Raw genomic sequence first — 23,265 nt, forward strand, 5'->3', positions numbered from 1 at the left:
CTTCCCCACCATTTTTTATGTTTAAAAAAGAAAACCTTATTTGTCATCTGATAATACTCAATATACTGGTCACATAGATTTATCACAAGAGGATTGTTGATAGGAAGCACCACAGAATAGCCAGAATTTGAGTTGCATCATTGCTTTTACTTTGAGTCTCAGTTATAGTCTTTATTTTGAAGTCTCCTGAAGGCTGTATACACAGAAGCATATGGTGCAGGAAAGGAGTTTGACTTTCCAAAAGTTCCCAGTCCCTGGCTGCAATGGCCACCCCTTCTCCTCTTCCACCCCAAAAGTAAACTTGGCTTCTTACTTTTGACAGCAAAGCTGTCTTTCTGAAAATGGAATAAGAGGGAACATAGCTGAAATGTTTTAATTATTGGTAACATTCCCTGGCTCTCAACTTGCCAGTCTGACTTTTCTCCAGCCAGCACCTCTCTGCCATGTGCCATCTCCCAAAACTGAGATTGAGGGGTGCACGGCCCTTCACGTCACACCATGTAGTCCTGTGGTCCCCTTCCTCATCATCTCCTCCTCCTCCTTCCTGCATTGCCCAAGTCAACCCAAGTCAAGGGCTGCGGGGCCCTGACTCAATTCAGTTCAGTGCTGGGAAGTGTAGCAACCCCTTTGGGTCTGGCCAAGCCATCCAGAGGTAAGCGCTTGATACCTTTAGGAGCTGGGATAGAGACTTTTAACATCAGACAAATCCGTCAGAGCCTTCCTGAATCCTTAAAAAGCCTTTTATGTTCTCCCACAGAAGTGCCGAGTAGCCCGCATTCATTGGAGAGGCCAGCTGTTGGCTTTTGAGTCTCACGGGGGTTGCTTTTTGCTGAAGACTTCAAGGGCAATAATAGGAGAGTTTGACCAAACAGGCTTTTATCTTTCCATTGCAGCGAGTGGCCCATAGGCACTCTGCTGCAGTCTGTCAGGAGGCACCCGGCATGCCTGTGCGCTAACACAAACAAGAAAGGTGAAGCGTACAGAATGGAGCCCCACTACGTTGTGTATTTAACATTTTTTTCCACTGTTTTGGTCTTGTATAAAATATGTTTCCTGGTTCACAATATGTTTCCATGTGATCTCATTAACTCGTGCTCTGGGGCAGTTGGAAGTAACTGTCGAAACGTGATTTTAAGTTATTTTACCAATCAGATACACTGACCGTGCTTCCTTCCACCAAAAATACCTCTCGTTTTATGTATATTGAAAGTGCTGGGCAAACGAGCACGGACGTCAACAGGATCACAGCCTACGCAACAGAAACTGTTATTTTAAATCTTTCCAAAAAAATTGGTTAAGAATTTGTCACAACAGAGCTGGATTTTTTTTCCTGTTATGTTACACATCTGTTCTATTTCAAACACGCGGGCTAGGGGGTGGGTTCCAGCAAACAACTCGGGCTCCAAAATCTACTCGCTCATAATGATTTTGAGATAACCAGATTTGATTACCTCCTCTGTCTCTTCCTGAATACGCGGTACAATTTTCATCAAAAGCCAGCGTGCCTTGGAAAATCACTAAAACCTTTCCCTCCCTCTCTTGCATTCCCATCTCTTTGGGGGCAGGAGGGAGGAGGCTCAGGCAGACCGTCGGCTGCGTGCTGTCTCCCTTCCTGGGGTTTCATAGCAGGCATCACCCTAAAGGGGAAACTACCTTTTTGTGTTGTTTCTAAAATTGATGATGTTTTTCATTTATTGTAATTAAAGCACAATCTGCTTTAGGCTTTTCAAGTCCCAGAGGAAGGAAAAGAGTATATATAATGACATATTATATATGTACTAACAAAAGTATGATAATGCCTGCTTTAACAGAAACACAGCATTTCTGTGCCTCATGCTTCTCTTGGTTGCTTATGAGGATTGTGAGCTCAGAGGCTCAGCCTGGTCCCCAGGCTGTGGGCTCCTTGCAGCAGGTTTGGGCTCACACATCCCCTTCAAGGGCTATGAACAAGTGACTCTATTCCTGCATGGGACTTGTCACACGGGTGCTGAGGATTGCAAGACAAGGTGGGAAGGTAGAACCTGACACCGCAGCTGAGGCTGAGGCTGCACAGGGTAACCCAGGGTTGCTGGGGATTTGTCTTTGGTGCTTTGCTCATGGCTTTGCGCCAAATCTTTGGATGTAGAAAATATTTAGAGACCAAGCAGAGATTTCCAGGGGAAGTTTGGAACAACCCCTGGCGTAGTGATGGCAGTCGTACATTTCCAGACCAAAATGGGTTACCTAAATATACAAGTTTACCTTAAAAACTACTGGAGGTAAATCATTATAAAGAGAGTCAAACAATGGCTTTGTGAAATCCCACTTTGCTTTTAGTTCTGAGGTCTTTTTTTTTTAATTACAGTATTTATGCATTGCGCTCAAGATGCAAATGCAAGAAGTTTCCATCTTGGTCCCTCTTTTCCAGTTAATGTAGCAAATAGCTCAAAAAAAAGCACTCTACCAGGCAGTTATTGTATGAGCAGGTAATGCTCTGTGTTTCTCAAGCTCTTGCTGTCTCAGTTGTGTTCCTTTCTGTGATACTTCTCCATCACTCCTTAGTGCTGTGTAATGCAGAATCTCCCATGGGCAAAAATGTCAAAGATAAAATGGAAGTACAGGACTTCTGCCCTTGGTATGGGGGCAGGATTAGCGATGATTTCCAAAACTGAAATCCCTTTTTTTTTTTTTACCCACTTAGTAGCATGTCCCAAATCATCTGATATTACAACAAAAAGTATAGGCACCCACAAAAATGAAGGCTTTCTGAGTATCTTGCACATTTTTTATGACTTCCTCTTTAGCCACTGTATTTGACTAAATACAACCTGAAATTTCCTGGAGACATTTCCTTACTCATTGAAAAGTAACACACTGTAGTTATTTCAAGTGTCATCAGTTTAATCCAAGAAGTGTGTTTGCCTGTAACACTTGAGTTTACATTAAATGTAGAGTTTTTTGGGGAGGAGGAGGAAGAGAAATGATTGGGTTTGTTGGTCAGGCAAATGGCATGTGTGAGGTCTACCACACCAAAAGGAGCTTCCAGGAATAGACGCCCAGTTCCAGGTGCTTATGAAAGCTCCCTACTGTTTATTCTTGTATACTTTAAGTTTTTTAAACCGTCAGAAGCCACGTTTTCTTCAGCTGCAGTCTCTTCAACCTCAAAAATACACATGTATGTTCTTGACCTCACAGGCGAGGGGTCATGTAGTTTTACATATAGAGGCTGTAGTTTGCACCCAGAGAATGTATGGGTGGATACCTGTCTACCCATTGCAAAAGTACATTTGGCTTTTACCTGCATCAATGGGCTGGTTTATTTTTTTTGTGGATTTTTTGGATTCCACTTTTGTGACTATGACAGTATTAAACTCAAGCATGCAAAAATTGTTCATTGAGGCCCTGAAACATATGATTTCCTTAAAAATTGTGATTTTAAAATGCGGCATATCTGTTCCTTCTTTCTTTTGATTTCTGGACTTTCCAGATGCTCTGATGCTCTTGATGCTTTTTTTTTTTTTTTTTTTTTTAATTAAATATATATTTTGTTCCAGATTGTGAGACAGAGGACAGCCTTACTTGGGAGAAGTTAGTTTCTCCAGAAATCTGGGTTTTCTGAAGGTGGAAAAAGGCACCAGCTATCTTAAGATGAGAGAGTCACCAGCTCAACAGTGCCGGATTTGCTGACCTGTGCATTCATGGCAAACTTGCGTGTTTATGGCAAGCCAGAGGAAGTTCCTCAGACAAAGCAAAGGCAGGATTGTCTGAGCAAGACCCAGTGAAATGGGGACTTGTGGCTGTGTGTCAGTGACCATCTCCTGGGGCTTGTTAGTGTTAATTGAGGGGCACGGGGAGTGGAGGAGGAAGAGCCTGCAGTGCCTCTAACCTCCTTCTCTCTCCTGCTATATATTTATGCTGGATGGGAATATTTAGATGCATCAACAGGTTCGGTTTGCCACCACATAGCAGTGGCTTTTGATTGTGTTAGGTTGCTGTACCATAAGGCTGAAGACTGCTTGGGAGCCTGTGTCAGTAAACTGATTTGTTTGTTTGTTTGTTTGATTGATTTAATCCTCCCCACGCTTTCTCCTGCCTGTTTTCCAGTTCATTCGTACGCCCTTGTGAACATCTTATTAATGGTCTTCCTTCACCAGCTCGTTTTAGCACCGTGTGATTCTAAATTCAGAATGCGCAGAGACACGATGCCAGCTGCTTGTTATCTCCATTCCTGCAGCAGTAGTTCCTTGTTCTCTCTCTAAGCTAACAAATGCAATATTTCCCATGCAAATTGATCTCTGAATGTGCAATTTCAGGACAGTGGTGCTAAGTATTATCTGGGAGTTTGATGACGACTCCCGTTTTCAAGACTTCAGCGTGAGGAACTCCAGTGTGCTGCGTGCACTCCACGGAGGAGCTACTTGCTCGGCATGCCAGCAAAACGCAGCCAAGTCCAGGGTGGGACGCAGCATCTATTTTAACAGCTCGCAGCCAGATTGCTCAATTGTCATACAGGAAATTGAAAAAAGGAAAAAAAGAGAGCAAAATCTCTCCACATTAACTCATAGGTGAAATACAAAGCAGGTCTGTTTTTTTCTGACCGCTGTCAAGTTGGTGGTCATATAGGCATCATCGTTGTTTTCTTACTCTTCCAGAAACCACACAAGGATCTTTAGCAGCTATCTGCTCCGATGTGAGACATGGGTAATAAATAATAAATTACAACTGTATTTGCATTTGGTGCACAGTCGGAGCAGGGGCAAGCTAGCAGCCTGGTAAAAGTTTCAGCAGCCCTGTGGTTTCTCTAGTTTGTGTTTTTGTTTCTAAAGGAACACTCCCACATAGAAAAAATAAGTTTAGTGCAGGGCACCCAGTCTCAGCCACACTCCTAAGTCACTTGCTTTACTTTTGGTGCTGAAGCACACTTAACCATCCTGCTCTTCCAGGCAGTGGCTTATGCTCCTAGCAGGCAGCTATCTGGGGTAGATGACCCCATGCTGTGGTAGTTGGCCAGTGAGCAGAGTTAGTCCCTGCTTGATATGGGCAGTTGTTCCGACACCTTTTGCGCAGTAGCCTAGTTAAGGACAAAGATGTTTGCAAATCTCTTTTTCAAGTGGCCTTGTGCATCTAGTAGCTTAGAAAGTGTAACAGTAGTTTAATTCCCAAATGCATAGTAGTCACCTGAAAATGGGGCTCAAACACCTATGCAAAGTGTAGTAGAAATGTTTGGCTTTGGCTCCTCCTTGTCTATATTCCAGTGTGCTGCTTAGTATCTTTCTTTTTCTTTCTTTTTTTTTTTTCTTTTTTTTTTGGTAACTTGATAAATCTTTCTGCTAAAAGCAGAAGTCAGCCAGACTGGATAATCTGTTTTTGATTTAATCATATTGTGTATCTGGTGTATGCAAAATAAATCACTATTCATCTGGTTTGTAATCTGATTTACATAGGACAGAGGAGTTACATTGAGCGAATTTCCTATAGCCTAACACCAGGTTTTGTGAACCTACCTTTAAACAACCAACCCTCATTACAGCATTTAGAAGGACTGCAGTTAGATTTATTATGGTGTTGAAAGGAATGGGGCAGGTTTTCAGTTGGTGGAAAATTTGATCTGAGGGAAATACACCAATGTATATTTGATAGGAAGACTGTGTGAAGACCTTTTATTTCTCTTCTTGACCCCTGTGGAGGAGCTCTCCTCCCCTCTGTGTGATTCTGGCTAGATGAGGTAGTTTGGGCATTTTCAAATTGATAAGGCTTATTTGCATCAACCAGGTTTGACCACTACACCATTTGCTTGGTGATTTTTTCCTTTAACTGTGTTTAGCTGCAGGAAATTAAGTGCACGATGAAGATAACCTAACATAGGAAATAGCTCTGACAGCCCTAGCCCATGACACTGTTAAATGCATCACTCTGCTTCCTTTATCAGGAAAACTGCCATTAATTGTCAATTTATAATTGGGCAGGTGGTATTTTGGAATTTCGATGATAGATTGCAGGCTAACAGCAAACTGTATTTTTATTTACAGGCATTATTTAAGAACCTGAATTTTACAACTCAGTTATACTGGTATTTTCAGGTGATGATTTGAAAGAATTCTGCTTTGGTTTTGGCTTGGTTTGTTGGTTTTTTTTTTAGGAGATATAATTAGTTATGAAACTACTTCTTGCTTCCATGTGTCTTCAAAAAAAAAATCCCTCTTCACTTGAGGGCTACCTGCTGCTGGTCAGAGTTGTCCTGTTTAATTAAGTTCTTAAAATTTCTAATCTGGTAGATGTTGTGTCTGCAGGAAAAAAAAAAAAAAAGAGATCCATCAAGTGAAAATTTACTTAAAACCAGAAACATCTGTTTAAAAATGTGTGCTGATCATCACCAGGAGAGACACAGCTGTTTTGCTCTGCTCTTTGTCATTTATCATTACTCAAATTTGGTTTATCCAGATTTTTTTTTTTGCTTTGACTTTTTCAGACTAGAGTGTGTGTACCTAACATGCTACGCAAGGAATAGTGGCTATAGACTGGTTGCCTGTAGCTTTTTTGGCCATTCCTTCACTCTTTCTTGTGCCGAGGTGTGGAATAGCTTCTCCTTGGCCCTTGGGTGTGTGCTGGCCATTTTGGGGGAAAGGTGTTCAGAGGAGCTCAAAACATGTAGTAGGTTCCTGCCTCTAGGAAAGGCTGGGGCTCCTATGCTTGACGGGCACTGCATCCAAATTCAGGATTTGTCCCTGGCAGGGTCTTGCCTCTGCAGAGAGTGCCCCACTGGCTCCTGCTGGATCCAGATGTTCACAGGAGCTGGGAGCCCTCACAAAGACAACATCTTTCTTCTGGATGAGCTCGCATTTGGGCTGAGCTGGGAGCTGTATGGCTGCTTTCTTCTCTTTCCCTGTTATTTTTGAGGACGCTCCATGCCCTGAGGGCCGTAGAGCAGAGTAGTTGGAAGTTTGGAGCCTGTGGCTCACCAGCAAGCTGTGCTGGGGTAGCAAGGAGTGCCCAGGGAGTGAGGATGGTCCTGGTCCTCACGCAGGGCTGGGGCTTAGTGGCTCAAGCTGACCCCTGTAATGCACGTAGTGTGTGTCTGTAGGTGTTCAAATCACATGGCTCACCTTTATAAGCAGTGAAGAAAGATAATGTAGAGAAACTGGGCACCACCTGAAGTTGCATTAGTGTATATGCACACGTGCAGTTAGCAGATATGAGTTAAATATACCAGTGATAAAGGGCTGGATAAGCACTTAACAAAACCAAAAATCCCCTCTGGTTCAAGTGGTTAAAACCTCTGTCCTGTAGTGAGAGATAGCAAGGATGCTTTGGGGAATATGAGAGCTGTAATACCTGAGGATTTTACTCAGGGATATTAAAATATCACTGGGATATTAAAATAAAGTACTAATTCTCCAGCTGAATATGTGCTTGTAATATATTCATCCAGCGTTGAAGCTCTTGTGCATCCTTTTCCTCCCAGCCAGCTCATTTCAGCCGTGATTCACACTGCTTAGGCTGTCCTTGCACCAGCACTATACAGTGAGGAGCAGAACCAATAAATCCCCAGTGGCCAGCCTCCTTACACCCTGGATGAGAACTAACTAACTCTTTAGCTTCTTCACCTGCATGCTGCCAGTATCCCTGGTCTGTTGTGGTGACAAGAAAGGGTCAGAGACCCTTACTTTCATCTTGCTGATTGTGTTCTCCAGGTTGATGGGAGAGATAATAAAGTTTGATGTAAGAGGGCAGGGTAGCACATTGCAGTTGTGCCATTTAACTACTTGTAAAGGCTTTTGAAGGACACCTGGTGAGAAGAATCCACCAAAGTAAGGAACATGCACTGGACATAAAATCAGTCTTTTCATTGTGAAGCTTTTTGCTTCGATTTTAAGATCAATAAATTTGTCTCAGACCTACTGTTTCTTGTTTGTTCCTTTTTCCACTTTTTTCAACCCAAAGCATCAACTTGGCGTTTCTTACAGCTGAGCTCTCCTGACTGTTTTCAGGTGTGGTTTTACACTAAAAGTGGGTTTCTAAGAATGACACTTCCCCACTATCGCATGCTGTCAGGCCTGCTTGCTTGTGTGATGTTAATGAGTCCTTAATATTTCAGTTAATTGCAGAGTCAATACCGGGCTGGAGGAATGAGCTGAATTTTCTTCAGGCTTGCGCATCATCGTTAGTAGGATTTGTAAGCAAGTTCTGACTTCAGAGCTTCCTCCCTGGTAGTGCATGAACCAGAAGGAGATCGGCTTCACTTTGAGACTGATGTATTTTGTGTTGGAAAGGAAGCTGGGAAATAGCTTTTTTTCTTCTTCCCGCCCCCTGTAAACTGAGAAGATTTGTTGAAATCCATTAGATTCATTAAAGCAGAACTCCTCCAGAGCTGGTTTGGCATTCAATTTCACAACAAGTCCTGTTCCTTAAATTCTCTGCATCTTTTCTGCCTACCTTTTTCCTTTTGGTTCACAAATCAATTTATTAAGATAGTTGTAAGCTGTGTCTTAACATTTTTCCATTTTGGTTACAAATTGGATAGTATCTGGGCCATCAGATGTGTTCAACTCATAAATCTTCATAAAATAACCATTACCTTCTAAATTACTTATGTCATGGCATTATACACATTGGTGAAATCTTAAATGTAAGATGGTGAAGGATGAACTGTGAAACATGGTCTTCAGAGCACTAGCGCTGGATGCTTGTGGTTTGTGATAGTGTACTTGATGTTAGTTTTTAATGTGTTTTCCTTTCTTTTGTAGCCCATCCCTGCCTGCCCTTGATTGGCAGCTGCCATCTCACTCAGGACCTTATGAACTGCGTATTGAAGTGCAGCCGAAATCCCACCACCGAGCTCATTATGAGACAGAAGGCAGTCGAGGGGCTGTGAAGGCATCTGCAGGGGGCCACCCTATTGTGCAGGTACCAAAACGTGTAACGAGAAGCACAGGTTGTTTATCTCAGCGCTCTGTGGTGAGCACCCTTTCTTCTCCAAAACTGGAAAGGAGATTTTTCCTGTCCTCGGAGGTTACTGTGTGTGCCTTGGTGCATATTTAAAACCGGACGGACCAAGCCTTTATTAAAAACAAGGCAAGAGCAGCCAGTTGCTCTTAGCAATGGGAATATGGTGCACACGGATTGCTGCTGTGTCCATGTACAACTAAGCAAGTGTTCAGCTGGCAAGCAGTGACCGTGGACCTATCTGTGCAGTCAGATTCCAGACATGCAGTTTATACTGAAATCAGCTGGGGACGTGCCTCAGTACATTTAGTCCTTAACTTGCAGTTGGATCTAATCAGAGCTGTAGCAGTAATGTGGAAGTATGTTGCTGGTTTGGATGTTGCAGTGAATACTGAGGGAAACAAGGCTTTTTGACTTTCTTCTGTTTAGTTCTGTAAACCCTTCCAGCCGCTCTGGAAAGCATCTGAGGTCTGAATCTAGTTTCACGAATCCTACTCAGCTCTTCAGTTACTGTATAGAAAGCATTTTAATTTAATAACGCTGTAAACTGACCCTTAATTCATTTATATGACTAGTCTCATTCATTTTTAAAGGGCTTTTCTCAGGACTGGGAAGAACAAGATTTAGTTGTTTAAAACAAAAATGTAGCGGGAGAGAGCCAGCTGTGCCTGTCCCTCCTCGGCTACTTCTTTCTAACCTAGAAGTTAAACTTCCAGTGCCTTTTGTCAGGGTGGTGACACCCTGTGCGGCACAGTGCAGGTTTTATCAGTGCCTGGATGCCATGGCACCCATGGGTGTCAGGGCACAGCCTGTGGGAAGGAGGCAGGTGCTGCTGCCCCACTTGCGCTGCTTGGGCTTATGCCACAACTCTTCCCATAAGAGCAGGGGCTTGTTGAAAATCTGGATGGCTCAAGATGATGTACAGGTCACATGTGCAGGGCTCACATGTGTTTGTTTATTTGCTGTAAAACCCTGTTAGCAAACATGTCATTTGAAGGAGCGATGCAAGTCTGAGATGACACTGGGCAGGGAATGCTGCTGCAGAGTTTGTGTGCTCCTGCAGCAGCTGAAAAAGGAAAGTGAGGGGAGTTGTCAGCAGCAAACACAGTTTTCTCTTCAGCTCTGCCAAAGCTCATCAGTGACATAGGATTATGGAAGTCATCCGCTGAAAGACTGAAGGTTTTAGCAGAACTTTTGTGAATGATATTTAAGAGGGATCTGTGTCAGACAGTTCATACCTACTCAGTTTGTGGCAAATGCAAGGAAATGTAAATGGGGATGCATTAATTCACAGTGACCAGCCTGGTGTTTAAAGTTTCCTACGTGCTTTTTGGAAAGACTGAATGTGATGCCAACATTTAATTGGACTAAATGTGTCCAGACATTTCCCTTCTCATCCCCTGTTGGGATTGAGTGTGCTGCTTCCAAACACAAACAAGTGTCAGAAAAGAGGAGAGGAAACTGCGGAAGGGCATGAAGGGAAAGGAGAGGAAGCAGCCAGTCCTAGTCCTGTCAATCGGCTCTACCGGTTTAATAAGGATTAATGTATTTTTCAGTCCTTTTATTACAACCTGAATATCCTTTTCTTGCAAAAGAACTAAAGAACAGAAACATAAAGGGCCAGAAAAAGCTTCACCATGGTGAGATTGCCATCCCAGGCAGAGTTACCTATTTGAGGAAATAGTTAAAATCTTCTGACTTTGACCAGAGATGGATGGAGGGAGGGATGGATAGATGGACGAAAAGTACTTCCAAAAAGAAATAAAATACTTAAAAATACTTTTAATAAAAGAAGTAGTAAGTGCTTACAAATAAAGAACTTAAAAACTGAGAGTACTTATGAATAAATGAAAGGAGGAGGAGGAAATCTAAGGAGTAACTTCTTATGAATCAGTGGCTGACAAGAGCTGTAAAGTGCACCTCTGAACCAACATATTTCCAGATGTTGCAGGTGTTTAAGTAATGTTTGATTCAGTCTACTGTGTGACAGAAAGAAGCCCAAGCTTCAAAGTTCACACCCAGGTGTAAGCTCGGATGCTGAGTGTTTTCAGGTGAGAGATTCTGGCTCAAGCTTTTCTCCCTAATATTTCTCAGTGTTTTCAGTTGTGTTGACTCAGGGAAACCTGTCATAAAACTGCTCTGACCTCTTTTGCTACCCTTTTGTGTTGTGTTATTTTTTTGCCCCTTGTGGACAGTCAGTTCTTTCCTATGTCATTGCTTTGGGAGAGCTTGTTAAAACCTTTTACCCTCAACAAGAGGAGAATGAAGAACAGGTCCCTTCCTCCCTTCTCCATTTCGAACCCTGTCTTACAGCATCCTGCTTCCTAAGCCAGGAGGTTTTCTTACACTGATACCTCCACATATCTGTAGGGCATGCTAAGGCAGAGGAGAAGTAATCCAAAAATCATACTCCGCTCATGGCACGGTTCTCCAGCAAAATTGCCAGGAGGTTGCCTTCTCTGCAGCTGGAGTCTGTTTATCTTCTTGTTCCAGGCAACATTAGCTTCTTTGCTGCTCCTTCATCTCCTCTGGTAGGAGGTGGAAGGTCTGAGAATCAAAGCATGCTGGATGAGGAGAGCAGCGGTGTAGGAGGGCAGGAGTTTCTTGTGGGTGTGACATAAGTCCAGGGCTGGAGGCTAATTTTTTCCTTGGCTCTAGCAGCTCCTCCAGGCTGGTGACTTTCCTCTGGAGCTGGAGCGGGACACATGGGAAGCTGAAGAGCTTTGCACTGGGATGCAGGCATATGCTGAATGCCACTCGTGTGTAAGATTCCTCCCCTCTTCCAAACCTGACCCTGGGAAAGGGCAGGCAGTGCTGAGTGTAGCAGGCTACTGGAGGGGCTTATGCTGACCCGTGGAAGTGACAAACCTGTAGGTACTGGCAGCTGCCTGCAGCAGCAGAGTCTTGCTCCACCTCGGTGCTGGAAGGTGCCACTCGCTCCTTATAATCTTTCCATCATCTGCATGGGGCTTGCTCACTGGAGGCTCCTGCAGGCTGCCTCCCAGGAGTATTTCATGCCAGCAGAATTTCCTATGGATTTTCTTCTGTGGGATGGCTGTGCTCTCCCTTATGCACTTAGGAACAATACGGTTTTGAGCACTTCAAGTTGCCTGTGAGGGGTGAGAAGCCTGGTAACATAATATTCCTCTCTCTCTCATTTTGCCGTTGCCTCTTTGGGTGTTTGGCTGCCATGGCGGCCCCAAGCCATTGCTGGTCTTGATTGCTAAACCCATTGCTCACTCCCGTTGAGAGTGGGATGAGCTGGCACACCTAGCGAGCTAAAAATGCTGCAGAAGATTGGCAAGCAAGTGGTGCCAGGGAGCGGTGCTGGTGAGCTCACAGCTGGCACCAGCTTTTACCCCTTGGCTTGGAGAAGTATTTTGTGAGTTGTTGTTGCCTTTGGTGATTTCAGACCAGGATACTCCCGCCTCTGAGTCAGAATGGGGCTGGTGCTCCAGATATCATAGGGTGTTAAGAAGCTGCATGCCCTGCCAGGTGAGGGTGAAACCTGCGACCCCTTTGGAGAGCAAAATCATCATGTCTCTAAGCATCTTTCTGGCACCTCTCTGTTTGGAAATCCTCTGACTAGGGTGAGGATTTCTCTGAATGAAGCAGGATGAAGTGAATCAGGACTTTAGGAAACTCATGGAGTTGGATAGCTACAGCCATATTTTAAGTGAGGTGAATTTAATTCAGAGGATTTACATCCTTAAAAAGGTCCTCTATTTGTACCTCTCATTCTTCATTTTGAGAGCGGTGGTGAGGAGTTGCACAAGATAGGGGTTACATTCCAGCCAGCAATGGCTCTGTTTCAGCTACAAGTAAGTAATCTGGCAGATAAAAGTTTAGGCTCCCCGGGGACGGATGGCACCAGGTTATAAATGTATGGTCTGTAGATACCCTAATTAATAACTCATCTTTGGAAAAGTCAAGCACTTTGGCTGGCTGAGATGGAATTTTTACAAGCAGGGTGTGGTATATGTGTGAGATAAAATCCAAATACTCAAGAACGTTTAATTAAAGGGTATGATGTACTCCCATAGAAGGCTGGACTAAGTGGTGAAAGAAAATAGTCAAATACACAGAACAGTCTAGTAAGCACTTTAAAAAGTCACGATTATTACTCTTTTTTTTTTTTTTTTACACAAAATATGCCAGGAATGTTCTTTAAGATCACTCTTGATGTGAGGTAGATAAATTGGTTAGGAAAAGGGAAGAAAAGAGGTTGTAGGGGTTTTCTTTTTTTCATCTAGGTAACTGCTATGAGCCAGAATTTGTTTTCCTCTTGGAAAAATAAGTTAATATTGAAGATACAGTGAATGCTTCTTTGCCTTTCAAGTATGACTTTGCAGCGAGGTTTAAAGAGGTTGTGTAGCACATGTGCTCCAGTAGAGAATTTGATCTGAACCTCTAAACAGGTGAATAGTCAGAACTCTCTCATTTTGCAGGCAAAACACAATGATTTGTCTACTGATTTACATAGGCAAAGTGTTGTCTGTGCCAGGAGACTTGCTCACAAGAATTGGCTGTGTCATTTTTTGACAAGATCTCAAGTATGCACTTTGGGTCTGATTGTCAAAGGCCTTGAGGCATATGTTGGGATTTTAAAACCCCTTATGACTAACAAGGGTCAAACTCTTCTCTAAAGCAATTGTTGTCTCGGTTTTTTTGTACATCTCTACATCACCACAATTAGGCACCAACATGTCTCTGAGCTATTTGTGCACCCCAGTAACGTGTTATCATTTGCTTCCCATGAATCAGCTGGTTTTGTTGCTTTTGGATAATGAGCTCAAGTAGTTCAGGTGCTGGGCACTGCAGGTACCTGTTAGAATCCTTTCTCTTTTCATCTTCTGGACTCGAGAGCTATGAATACTTTTGCAAACACCTCAGAGAACAGAAAGCCTTGTGATCAAATCGTTGTAACTTCAGGGGGCAGCAGGCAGTCCAGCAAGCTGCAAATGCATTCAGGTTGGGGCTTTATGTTTTGCATAACAGCTTCATAGAGCACTTCACATACAGCACTTCACATGCACCCAGCTTCACAAATAGTTAACAGTGTGAGGTAATAGAATTGGGCAGTTACACAGAAGGCAAGATGGGAAGAAAAGAGAAACGGAGAGCTTAAAGGAAAAGACTGGAGAGAGATGTTCACCATTGATGACAGGGAGGAGATGAAAAGGTAAAGAAGCCGATAGGACGACTCTTCCAGACAGAGTGGGGCAAGTCCTTCATAGCAATGGTCTGATGCTGCACAGCAAGACTGAGCCCGTGGTTAATTTAAGTATATAGTCTGGGACTTCGCATATATGTGCAAGTGTGTGCATAAGTACTTTTCTTGGTAGGGGTCACTCAGTGCTGTGAGTTTGTTTAAAACGTCTGCCACCATTGCTGGGTGAGTCAAGGGAACTGGAAGGAAAACTGTCCCTGGTGGGACCAGCTCATGGACATCTGACCAAGAGGAGTTAATACAGTAAAAATTATGTTAGCTGCTTTCCCCTTCCCTCTGGGTCTATCAGAGATGAGAAAAGGGCATATTCTTGTTAGTAAGCAGTGATTCAACTTGTCATGCTGTAGCGGGCTTCCGCTCTGTGCTCGTCTTAAGTTCTTTGACAGTGTCATATCCAGATGGAAATATAATGCTTTCTTATGGTGAGAACGTTAAGACATTGGCAAGCACCTGTTAGCCAGGTTGCAATTAATAGCACAAAGCCATGCAACCATACAACAAACCAGACAGGGAGCCTACATTTTATAGCCTTGTTTTAGACAGCCGGTACTTCTTAAGAATAAATCTAAGCTGAATGGCTTTCTCACTTCTTGCATCTGTATAGTTAAAGCTAACCTCAAACTAGCAGACAGATAATCAAAACTGAAAAGTAGAATGTTTTGGCAGATGTTTTAAGGCTGCTATTGCTTCTATAAATCCAACAAATGGAACAAAGCCCATTGAAAGCTTTTTATCACAGTTTTTCATCATTAGAAGATTGCATTTTGGGAAGGGGAGTTTCTCTGTTTTGGTGTTTCACATGAAGTTGATCCCACAGGGTAGCTCCACAAGCACAGCCATATAGGTAGCTTATGGCCTTCCTGAGAAGGGTCAGGTCCAGAAGGGAGCCATTCTGGAAAGTGTGCTACTGTCAGACAGTGAAGGTTTCATGACTCTGAAAACACAACTTCAGCTCTGATCTATGAGCAGTCCTGGGGACAGGCCTCTACTGTTTGGTGCAACAGCCCCCTCCAAATGAAAAATGAATATTCCACCAGCCAGCGCTTGGGGGATGCACTCTGCTCTCCTTTAAAAAGGATACCTCTCCCACACTCAGCCTGGCGGATGCCACAGTACATAGCCTGGCTGTTAGGATGCCGAGATACTCAATCTGGCTTTCCAGACTGAAGGATTTAGCCCAACACCCTAATTTTCCCTTCAGTTTGGAGTTGCTGGCTGCTGGCAAAGCAGGAGTTAGTGGTGGCCTTTAGGGACAAGGGAATGGAAAGTGTTCCCACTTTGCCACTGTTGCTGTCTCTGTTCCCTTGGCAAAGGAGATGCTGGTATCAGCTCCCAGCATTTCCTTTCCTTGGCCTCTCCCAGTTTCCTTTCTGCTGCATCCTTTGTGACAGGGTAGTTGGTGGCATTGCTCTTGGTCTGTGGGGCATCTTCTAGCTGTCTTCTGGTGGTGGTGGATAAGGCAAAGACCTTCTAGGTTTGACCTAGGAAGGAAGCAAAGGAATCATCTTTATTTCCTCCACTGCTCACAGAGAGATCTTTTTGCTGCTGTTGTTGGGCTGGTTTTGGTGACCAGCAGCACATGCACCCTGAGTGTCTTAAAACAACATGATGGAAGGCTCTGTGAGACCCAGAAAGACAAAACATACATGTAGAAGCCTTTTTTTTCACTTATTCCTCATTTACTTTGTCCTCAGGTCTCATGCTGCAACCTGTACTTGGTGAATCGTTTGCAGTGTGGACAGATTTTTTTCTGCACATTATCTGAAAGGGCGATTCATCATTATTTTGGAAGCATACCTGAGAAGTGTGTATCACTGCTCTCCAGGGAGGAATCAGGACTCATCCTCAGCTCTTTGATTGCCATACTTTTTTTGTCCTTTCCATCCCTTTTGCCCCCTGCTTAATAATGCATCACTCCTGCTAGAAGATGCCATGTCTCTTGCTCTATCTCTGAATTTTCTTTCTAGAAGTTGCCATTCCCCTGTCCTCCAAGCAAGGTAAGACAAATGCCCCTTTCTTTGTTTTTCCTACATAACTAAATAAAGTGAAGTGTATCTGTGGGCCTGGGGAGTATCTGTCAGTGGATGATGTTCAGTGAAGATGGAAACAACAAAATTAATGTAATCAGCAGTTGAAATGGGAGATTTCTTTGCAGTGGTGTGCTAGGAGAATATTTTCACAAGCCGCACCAGCCCATCAAAGACATTTGCGGTACTGCTAGTGAGGCTTCTGCAGATGTCCTCATGGAGCTGAATGTCCCCAGTTCCTTCCTTTATACTCTCTGTCAAGATCTGCTAGAGCTCAGGAACCCGTAGTGTGATCTGTTCTCTCTTATAATTCTTAGGAAGAAACAGTTCAGCTTAAGTGATGTGAGATGTAACAACAGCCAGTGAGATTCCTTAGGGTTTTGGCACATTTGAAAGCTTAAAACATTGTCATCTTGTAAAAACTGGCAATTGCTTAATTCATGCTCTGATAGAACTTTGTCTTTTGGAATTATTCGAATGCCTGATCTATTCATGTTAAAAAGTGGCTCCTGCATCTGCAGTGATTGCTCTCTATCAAGGACAATTGTTGTTGGTGTTTTTTTTCTCAGTAAATTTGTGGTAGAAGCATTCTTCCACTGAAAATGCGCGCCTCAGGGGGAATGCTTAGGGGTGATGAGAGTCACAGAATCAGAATGCCACAGTTCTGCAGGCCTCTCTGAGCTTCAGCACCTTTTCTTCCGCCCTCCCAGTGCTGCAGATCCTTCTGGTTAGCAAAAGAGGCTACCAGTAGTGCTCCAAATGGGTACCCACTTTTCTGAGGAAAAATACAACATGGGTAGAGCATTTGCTTGCCTCAAATTGCCAGACCTCAGTTACAAAAAGAACCCAACCCCAAAGCAAGTCACATTCAAGCAGTGTTGAGGTGCTCCTGAAGTCAGTGAGCTTAGTCTGCTTAATTCAAGCACACTCTGAGGTGTTTGTTGACTCTCAATTTAGCTGTTTTCAAGAAAATAAGATGAGTAACATGTTGAGGACTGGGTTCAGAAGGGCTTTACAGGAAGGTTCAGATGATATATGAAGCTGTGGTCTGGGCATGAACCACAGTTGTTGCTTGACTTAGTTTTGGTTGCAGTTGAGAAGACCTACTGCAAAGTTACCAATCAGCAAATCCACCCTAGACTTGTCAGATTATTGCACGTTGACATGCACCCAAAAGCTGAAATGAAACACGGTTAAAATTAAAATGCAGCTTTAGCAGAAGCCAGATGCTTCATTATGAGCTGAGCTAACCTACCTGCCAAATACTGCTAACCTGCATGAGGCAGGTGATTAATTTTTTACAAGTCTGCTTTGGCAAATAGACATCTGTCCTCTATTCCTAAAAGTAAGATCTCAGGGCAAATAGTTTTTTTTCCCCTTCTTGGTAGTCCAAGTTGCATAAAACATACATAGCATGAAAATTATGTGCATTCTGTATGAAGATATATTACAGTTAGTTTGTATTTTAGATCACTTTCGTATCACTAACTCCATTGGAATAATTTCTGGTTTTATACTTTATAATTTTTATATGTAAGAAGAGTAAAAAATTACATCCGTAACATACCTTGTAATCTGGAATGCCGGTATATGTGGTTATAGTATAGATTTTTCATTTTAATCAGTCATTGTTCCAACTGACAGGCTGAATCAGTGGAAAATATGGTGTCAAATTACTCAGTTGCTCTCTTGAAGTATGTTGCAGCTTTCCTTATGAGCAGAGGTTTATCATTTCTTTCCTTGTGAAGAATAGCTCTAGATCTTTGATACGTGCCGCAAAAGGGAGATGATCCTTTAGCAGCATCTGCTATATACATACACATAAGTAAGATATGTTGCATGCTGTCAGTGCAGTGAAATCAAATAAACTTTCTCCTCCCTCCGCATGTTTAAGAAGTAATTTAGCAGGAGTTGCATATTTTCACTGAAACAGTTGAAGCACACTAGTGATCAATTTACTCGCACATGGTAAAAATAATACAGGTTGCAGACAGATTTTTAATATAGTTTTTAAACACCTGTTTTTAATGTTTCAGTACCCAATAAAGTGGAGGAGCTCCTGCTTTTGGTTTGCATGCAGACATTAGGTACATTATGTACATTGGGATTTAAAAGTCTGCTGCCTAGGTTTCAAATGCAGCCCTGTTGAAAGCAGTAAACAACGCTTGCAGGCACAGTGTGAGTATGTTTTTGGGAGTTCCTTGGCACTTCAGTTACAGACACCAGAGTACCCCTCGATGAGTTTTGCTCTTTGGGACACTGATAGCACGGTGTTACTACCAAGTGTGAATCCTGGCAAAAAACCCTGTCATCCTCACCAGAAAGGGAGTTCTTTCCTTGCCATTTGCAATCCTACTTGTGTAAAAATATTGCTGGTCCAGTTCTGTGTAATGCAAGGGGAAAAACATAAAAGAGATTGAGAAAAGTGATCTATTACAGTGCAACAGAGCACTTAAATACATCCTTAAATTTTCATAAAATGGGACTACATATTGACCGTCTGTTTAAGTTTTCTACCAAGCAAGGTTACATTGGTCAAATGGCAATTTATTGTGTCACTTACTGTCTCTCAGGTTACTCAGCTGCAAAATCTGGATTAAGACACTTTCACTGCCTTGCACGAGTGTTGTAAGAGATTGGGTTTCACACGTGAGCATGTGGGGCTGCCAACTGCTCAAAAGTAGCATGAAGAAAGGGAGCAAGTAGCAGAGTCTGTGCTCTGCTCTTGCAGACCTCATTGCAGCTTTTGAGGAGAACTATTACATTTTCCATCTTAAAAATCCAATGCACTCTGGGCAGTGGTTGCAGGTTGCCCGTGTGTTGCTGCTCCTTCTGATGGTTTTTAGATGAATGCTGTTAACTGGATCCTCCTTTCCTCTGCCTCTGCCTTCTGTCCCTTTGATTTTGGGATCCCTTAGGATGATTGCATGTTTTTTTTGTCCCTTCACCATTATGCATGCCCCTATCTAATGGGCATGAAGTCCCAGTGTCTCTGAAGCTTTTACTGATGTCTTGGTAGCAAGTCAGGCATAATGTTAATGATGATATTAGCACCAAGCTTCCCATCACCATCCAAAATCCTCTCATTACTTTCCTCTTTCTTTGAGCAAACTGTACCTTTTTTCGTGTCATTTAGGTCTGTAATTTAGACCGGTCACTGAAGTCTGCTATATTTAGCTGATTCCCGTGCCTGCATCAGAATAGCAGTATCAGCATATCATGTGTGTTCTGTGTAGGACATGGATACCCATATTTGCTGTACTTAATGAGCTGCATGTTCCTGTCTCCTTGGCTCTCTGTCCATGAAAGGACAGTGGCTAGTGTTCAGGAAGCCCAGAGCGCATCGTGGCCATACAGATATATAAAGAGCTACAAGGGAGTGGGTTGGAAGAGAGATGACGTTTTGTTTCTGAAGAGCTGAGTTGTGCATGAAACCTGGGCATAGCTTGGGCACAAAGAGTTAGTCCCAAGTTTTCATCCCCCTCTTAGCATCTTCACTGAGGCCACTGCTTGCTTTAGCACTGCAAGGAGAGAGACCTGAGCTGGAGGTGACTGCAACATGTCAGGATTAAGAAGCTTGAGCAGGGCTTGTACAACGCTGTCTGTGCTTGCCTGGGGCCAGGACTATCAGCACCGTGGCTCTCCTGCATGTATGCACTGGGTTATAATGCTTTGGTCGTGAGTACAGGGCAGAGAAGGGATGCAAGTACCTGTTTTGGATAAGACCAGCTCTTGCCAAAGTGAGCACCAGTCCGTGGTGCTCTGAATACAGCCATGGGGTGCTGGATATGGCTATGCTACCACCATCACCCCCACTCCCTGCAGATCCTGGCCTGGCATGTTGTTGTTGTGATTGCTATGGAAATAATTTCAATATGTTTTGTAGTTTTGAGATGCTGTGTCTTGCATTGTTTGGCTGGAAAGCTGCTTGACTGGTTTTAGAGGGTGGCTGTACATGCACAAACACTAGCTGATTTTTTTTTTTTTGTGGTGGAAAGTAGGAGATTCACAGCATGGTTTTAATTAGAATCGCTCATTTAGTCTTTCACTGCAGTGTGTTCTTTAGTTGAAAGATAATTTAATTTTCTTTGTTTTGGAAGATTTTCGTGCTTGTCTGTGTGAAATGTCTTTATTTACTGTGCTTCATCGTGCTTTGCACATAGCTTTGATTGTTAGGAGAGTCAAAAACAAAAACTTCCCTGGGCTGTATTATTTTCCACCTGCTGTGGCTTTTAATACAGTCTCACTGCTATATATGTACCAAGTGCCTGTATTTCTAGGAGAAAAACACCAGAGAAAATTGGGAAAGCATGCAGGGTTAGATTTAGCCATAAAACTCATTGACTTGAAGAGGAATAGCTTGTCTGAAAGTTGTGAAGTGCTGACAAAGTGTAATTGATATGGGTCAGTTTGGATTTTAGTCTTGGAGAAGTCCACAGATAACACGTGTTGAAAAAAAGGCAAAACCCCCCAAAATCCTGTTGTTCTGCACAGAACTTTGTATTAGGATCTTGTAACACCTCTTGTGCTATGGAGAGTATTTGTCTGGTTGAAACACAATGCAGCATGGAGCAGTCATGTTTGTATGTATAAAAATACCTAGATAGTGCTTGTCAAATAAGAATTAAAAAAAGCTACATCAAATATGTAAAACTCTCTCCTCATATATGCAGGAATTCATAAAATAGCTTGAAATGTGCAGTGTTTTGTTGTGGTGGTGGTTTTTTTTTTTAGTACAGATGGCATTTATTCGTCGATAATCCTTAATAATCTTGCAATAATTTTCCAAATGGCTTTCAAATTAATTTTCACTTCTCTTGCAATGATACTGTTTTCATTATGTGGGCCTTATAGCTCTTACTGTGCAGTAATATAGTATTCCTCAATAGAGACCCAAATATTGTTACTAAATATAGGCTATAGAGTATTATTGACTAAAAAGTGTAGTTACAGAATTTTACACAAACTCCATCCATAGCTGCAAACATGAGCTGCCACGGACAAACAAATTTAGACCACAACTTGCAGGCATGTGTGCTAACATCTAGATACACAAGTAATCTCAAGCACATGTCCTGAACACATCAAAGCCTCATTTTCTAATCCCTCCTGGGTGAACTGACATAGCCCCACCACTGGCTGCAAGAGACCTGGTTGAAATGGAGGCAAGTAGGAGAGGTTTTGCAAAGAGCAGCACAATACAGTGGCAATGCTGGCACTGGGTTATGGCTCTGCAGCTCTGCTGGCATAAATAAAGCCCCTGAAACTCTCAGCCCAAATAGATTTTACACTGGTAGTTGCTCTAATCACAGGGCAGTGTTAATCTAGAAGCCTAGCCATAATAGCAGATGTTTTTAGGAAAATCACCTGAGAAGTAGAAGCATTCTTTGGTTCCTCCAGTATGGAGTAAAATAGTGTAATTTATTTATAAAGAAAAATGTGATGACCTGTAACCTCTCATATCTCCAGTTATTTGCGGATGCTCATTTCCCCTTTTGTATTAGGGAAGAATGTAGTACATATTTAAATTTAATACAGAAATGAACATTAGGAGGAATAGTGCTTGGATTGTATTTTTCTCACAATTTTAACTTGCACCTCAATTTTGAAACAACAGTAACAGCAATGCCACCAAACATGTACCCGACACTGCTTCAGAATGTCCCGTGTGTTCCAGAGCTGAGGTCTGGAGTGTGGCTGGGACCAGGGTGGGTTGCTGCAGTCATTGGAAGTGAGTGAGTTGCTCCTTACTGCAGCTCTCTTCTGAGGGAGGGAAGGGATTTTAGTCCCATTTCAGTCATGGTGACGGAGGCTGCGGGTGGAGCTGGTTAAGTGTCCATCTCCCAGCCATGACCACCGGCTGCCCACCTTGGGTTGGGGCTGACTCTAGGTCCAGGGTACAGCAGGCCTCCAAAATGAGGGTAGAGAAGATGAAGCGCTGAGGGTATGCCCTGGTGGAATTGACTTTGACCTTTTCCTCTGGGAGAGAAAAGAAATGCAAAGTACCACCACTGAGGTTGATGTGAAAAGCTGTGGGTGACTGCCCAAAATGTGTGATGGTGAAGTACAAAACATGGTGTCTCTAGTGAGTTCTGCCACACTGGGGAGCTTCTTGCAGAAGCACTGCTCTGTGCCTCTTTGGGCGAAGTGCAGTGTGCCCCTCTTGCAGCATTGCCCTGGGTTTGTGGAACACTCACGCTTTGAACTACTGTGGCCTGGGCTGGTTACAGGGGCAAGTCTACCTTTTAGGTTTATTTGGCTAACTGTAGATGCCTGCAGCTGAGCTAATTGCCTTAGTTTCTCTCTGTAATCAGGGGAAAGCTTGTCGGTATAGCATTTGGGAAGCTATTAATTTTATTCTGATGTGAACATCTGAAGCAGCTCAGGTAAGTCACACCTTCAGAGTGCATGTCTCATTTTGCTGGCTGCGAAGACAGCCAAGGTGACTAGACACTTGTTGCCCAGCCTGCATGTGTTAAAGTTAGGTCATGTGAATCACCTGGCTTTTCCCTGTTTCTTTTTGACTTGATGTGTTGTGTATAATTATGTGTAACTGGGGCCATCAGGCTTTAAGATCTTACCAGTTCACCAGGACCAAGGTTTACTTCTTAGGTTAGATACCCAAGTAAGCCTTGAGTATGATGGGGAGGAGCAGTGCCCTTTAAGACTTCAGCATTCCTGTCTCTGGCGTGGGACTTGACCCATACCAGAGCCTTGTGTTTGAAGTCAGCAGGTTCATATAGATGCTGTCTTGGTTTAGTGTAAAAACACAGGTCTTGGTCACTGGTACTCATCGTACCTCCTGTAGGAGAAAGTGTTGCCCTCAGTGTCCTCTTCACATCGTGCACTGACATCCTGCTACACCAGCATCATTCATTTGCAGCAGCAGATAAGATACTCTGTAACGTTTTTATTGGCAAGTTCTGCCATTAATATTTGCAACATTTTATTTGGCTTTAAACGGTGTTGTGTGGTATTAGCTCGTCAGTATTTGGATGAAATTCTAGTGCAACAGCTGTTGCTAAATAATGTTACTCAACATGACAATATTTAGAATAATTAATTGAAAATAGTGCATACATGTTG

At 43.0% G+C, this 23,265-nt stretch overlaps 1 protein-coding gene across 6 annotated transcripts in view; it reads left to right on the plus strand.

The window, feature by feature from the left end:
• Positions 1–23,265, plus strand: part of NFATC1 (nuclear factor of activated T cells 1) — a 116,301-nt gene that overhangs the window by 11,664 nt on the left and 81,372 nt on the right. For all 6 annotated transcript variants that reach the window (XM_061449629.1, XM_061449628.1, XM_061449624.1 and 3 more), the window contains exon 3: positions 8,724–8,883. In XM_061449629.1, the coding sequence (XP_061305613.1) occupies positions 8,724–8,883 (160 nt within the window). The remainder of the gene's footprint in view (positions 1–8,723; positions 8,884–23,265) is intronic.

The sequence above is a fragment of the Pezoporus flaviventris genome, unplaced genomic scaffold (assembly GCF_033815535.1).
Source record: "Pezoporus flaviventris isolate CSIRO_AGI_PZ_B2104156 unplaced genomic scaffold, CSIRO_AGI_Pfla_v1 ptg000007l, whole genome shotgun sequence".
Taxonomy (NCBI): domain Eukaryota; kingdom Metazoa; phylum Chordata; class Aves; order Psittaciformes; family Psittacidae; genus Pezoporus; species Pezoporus flaviventris.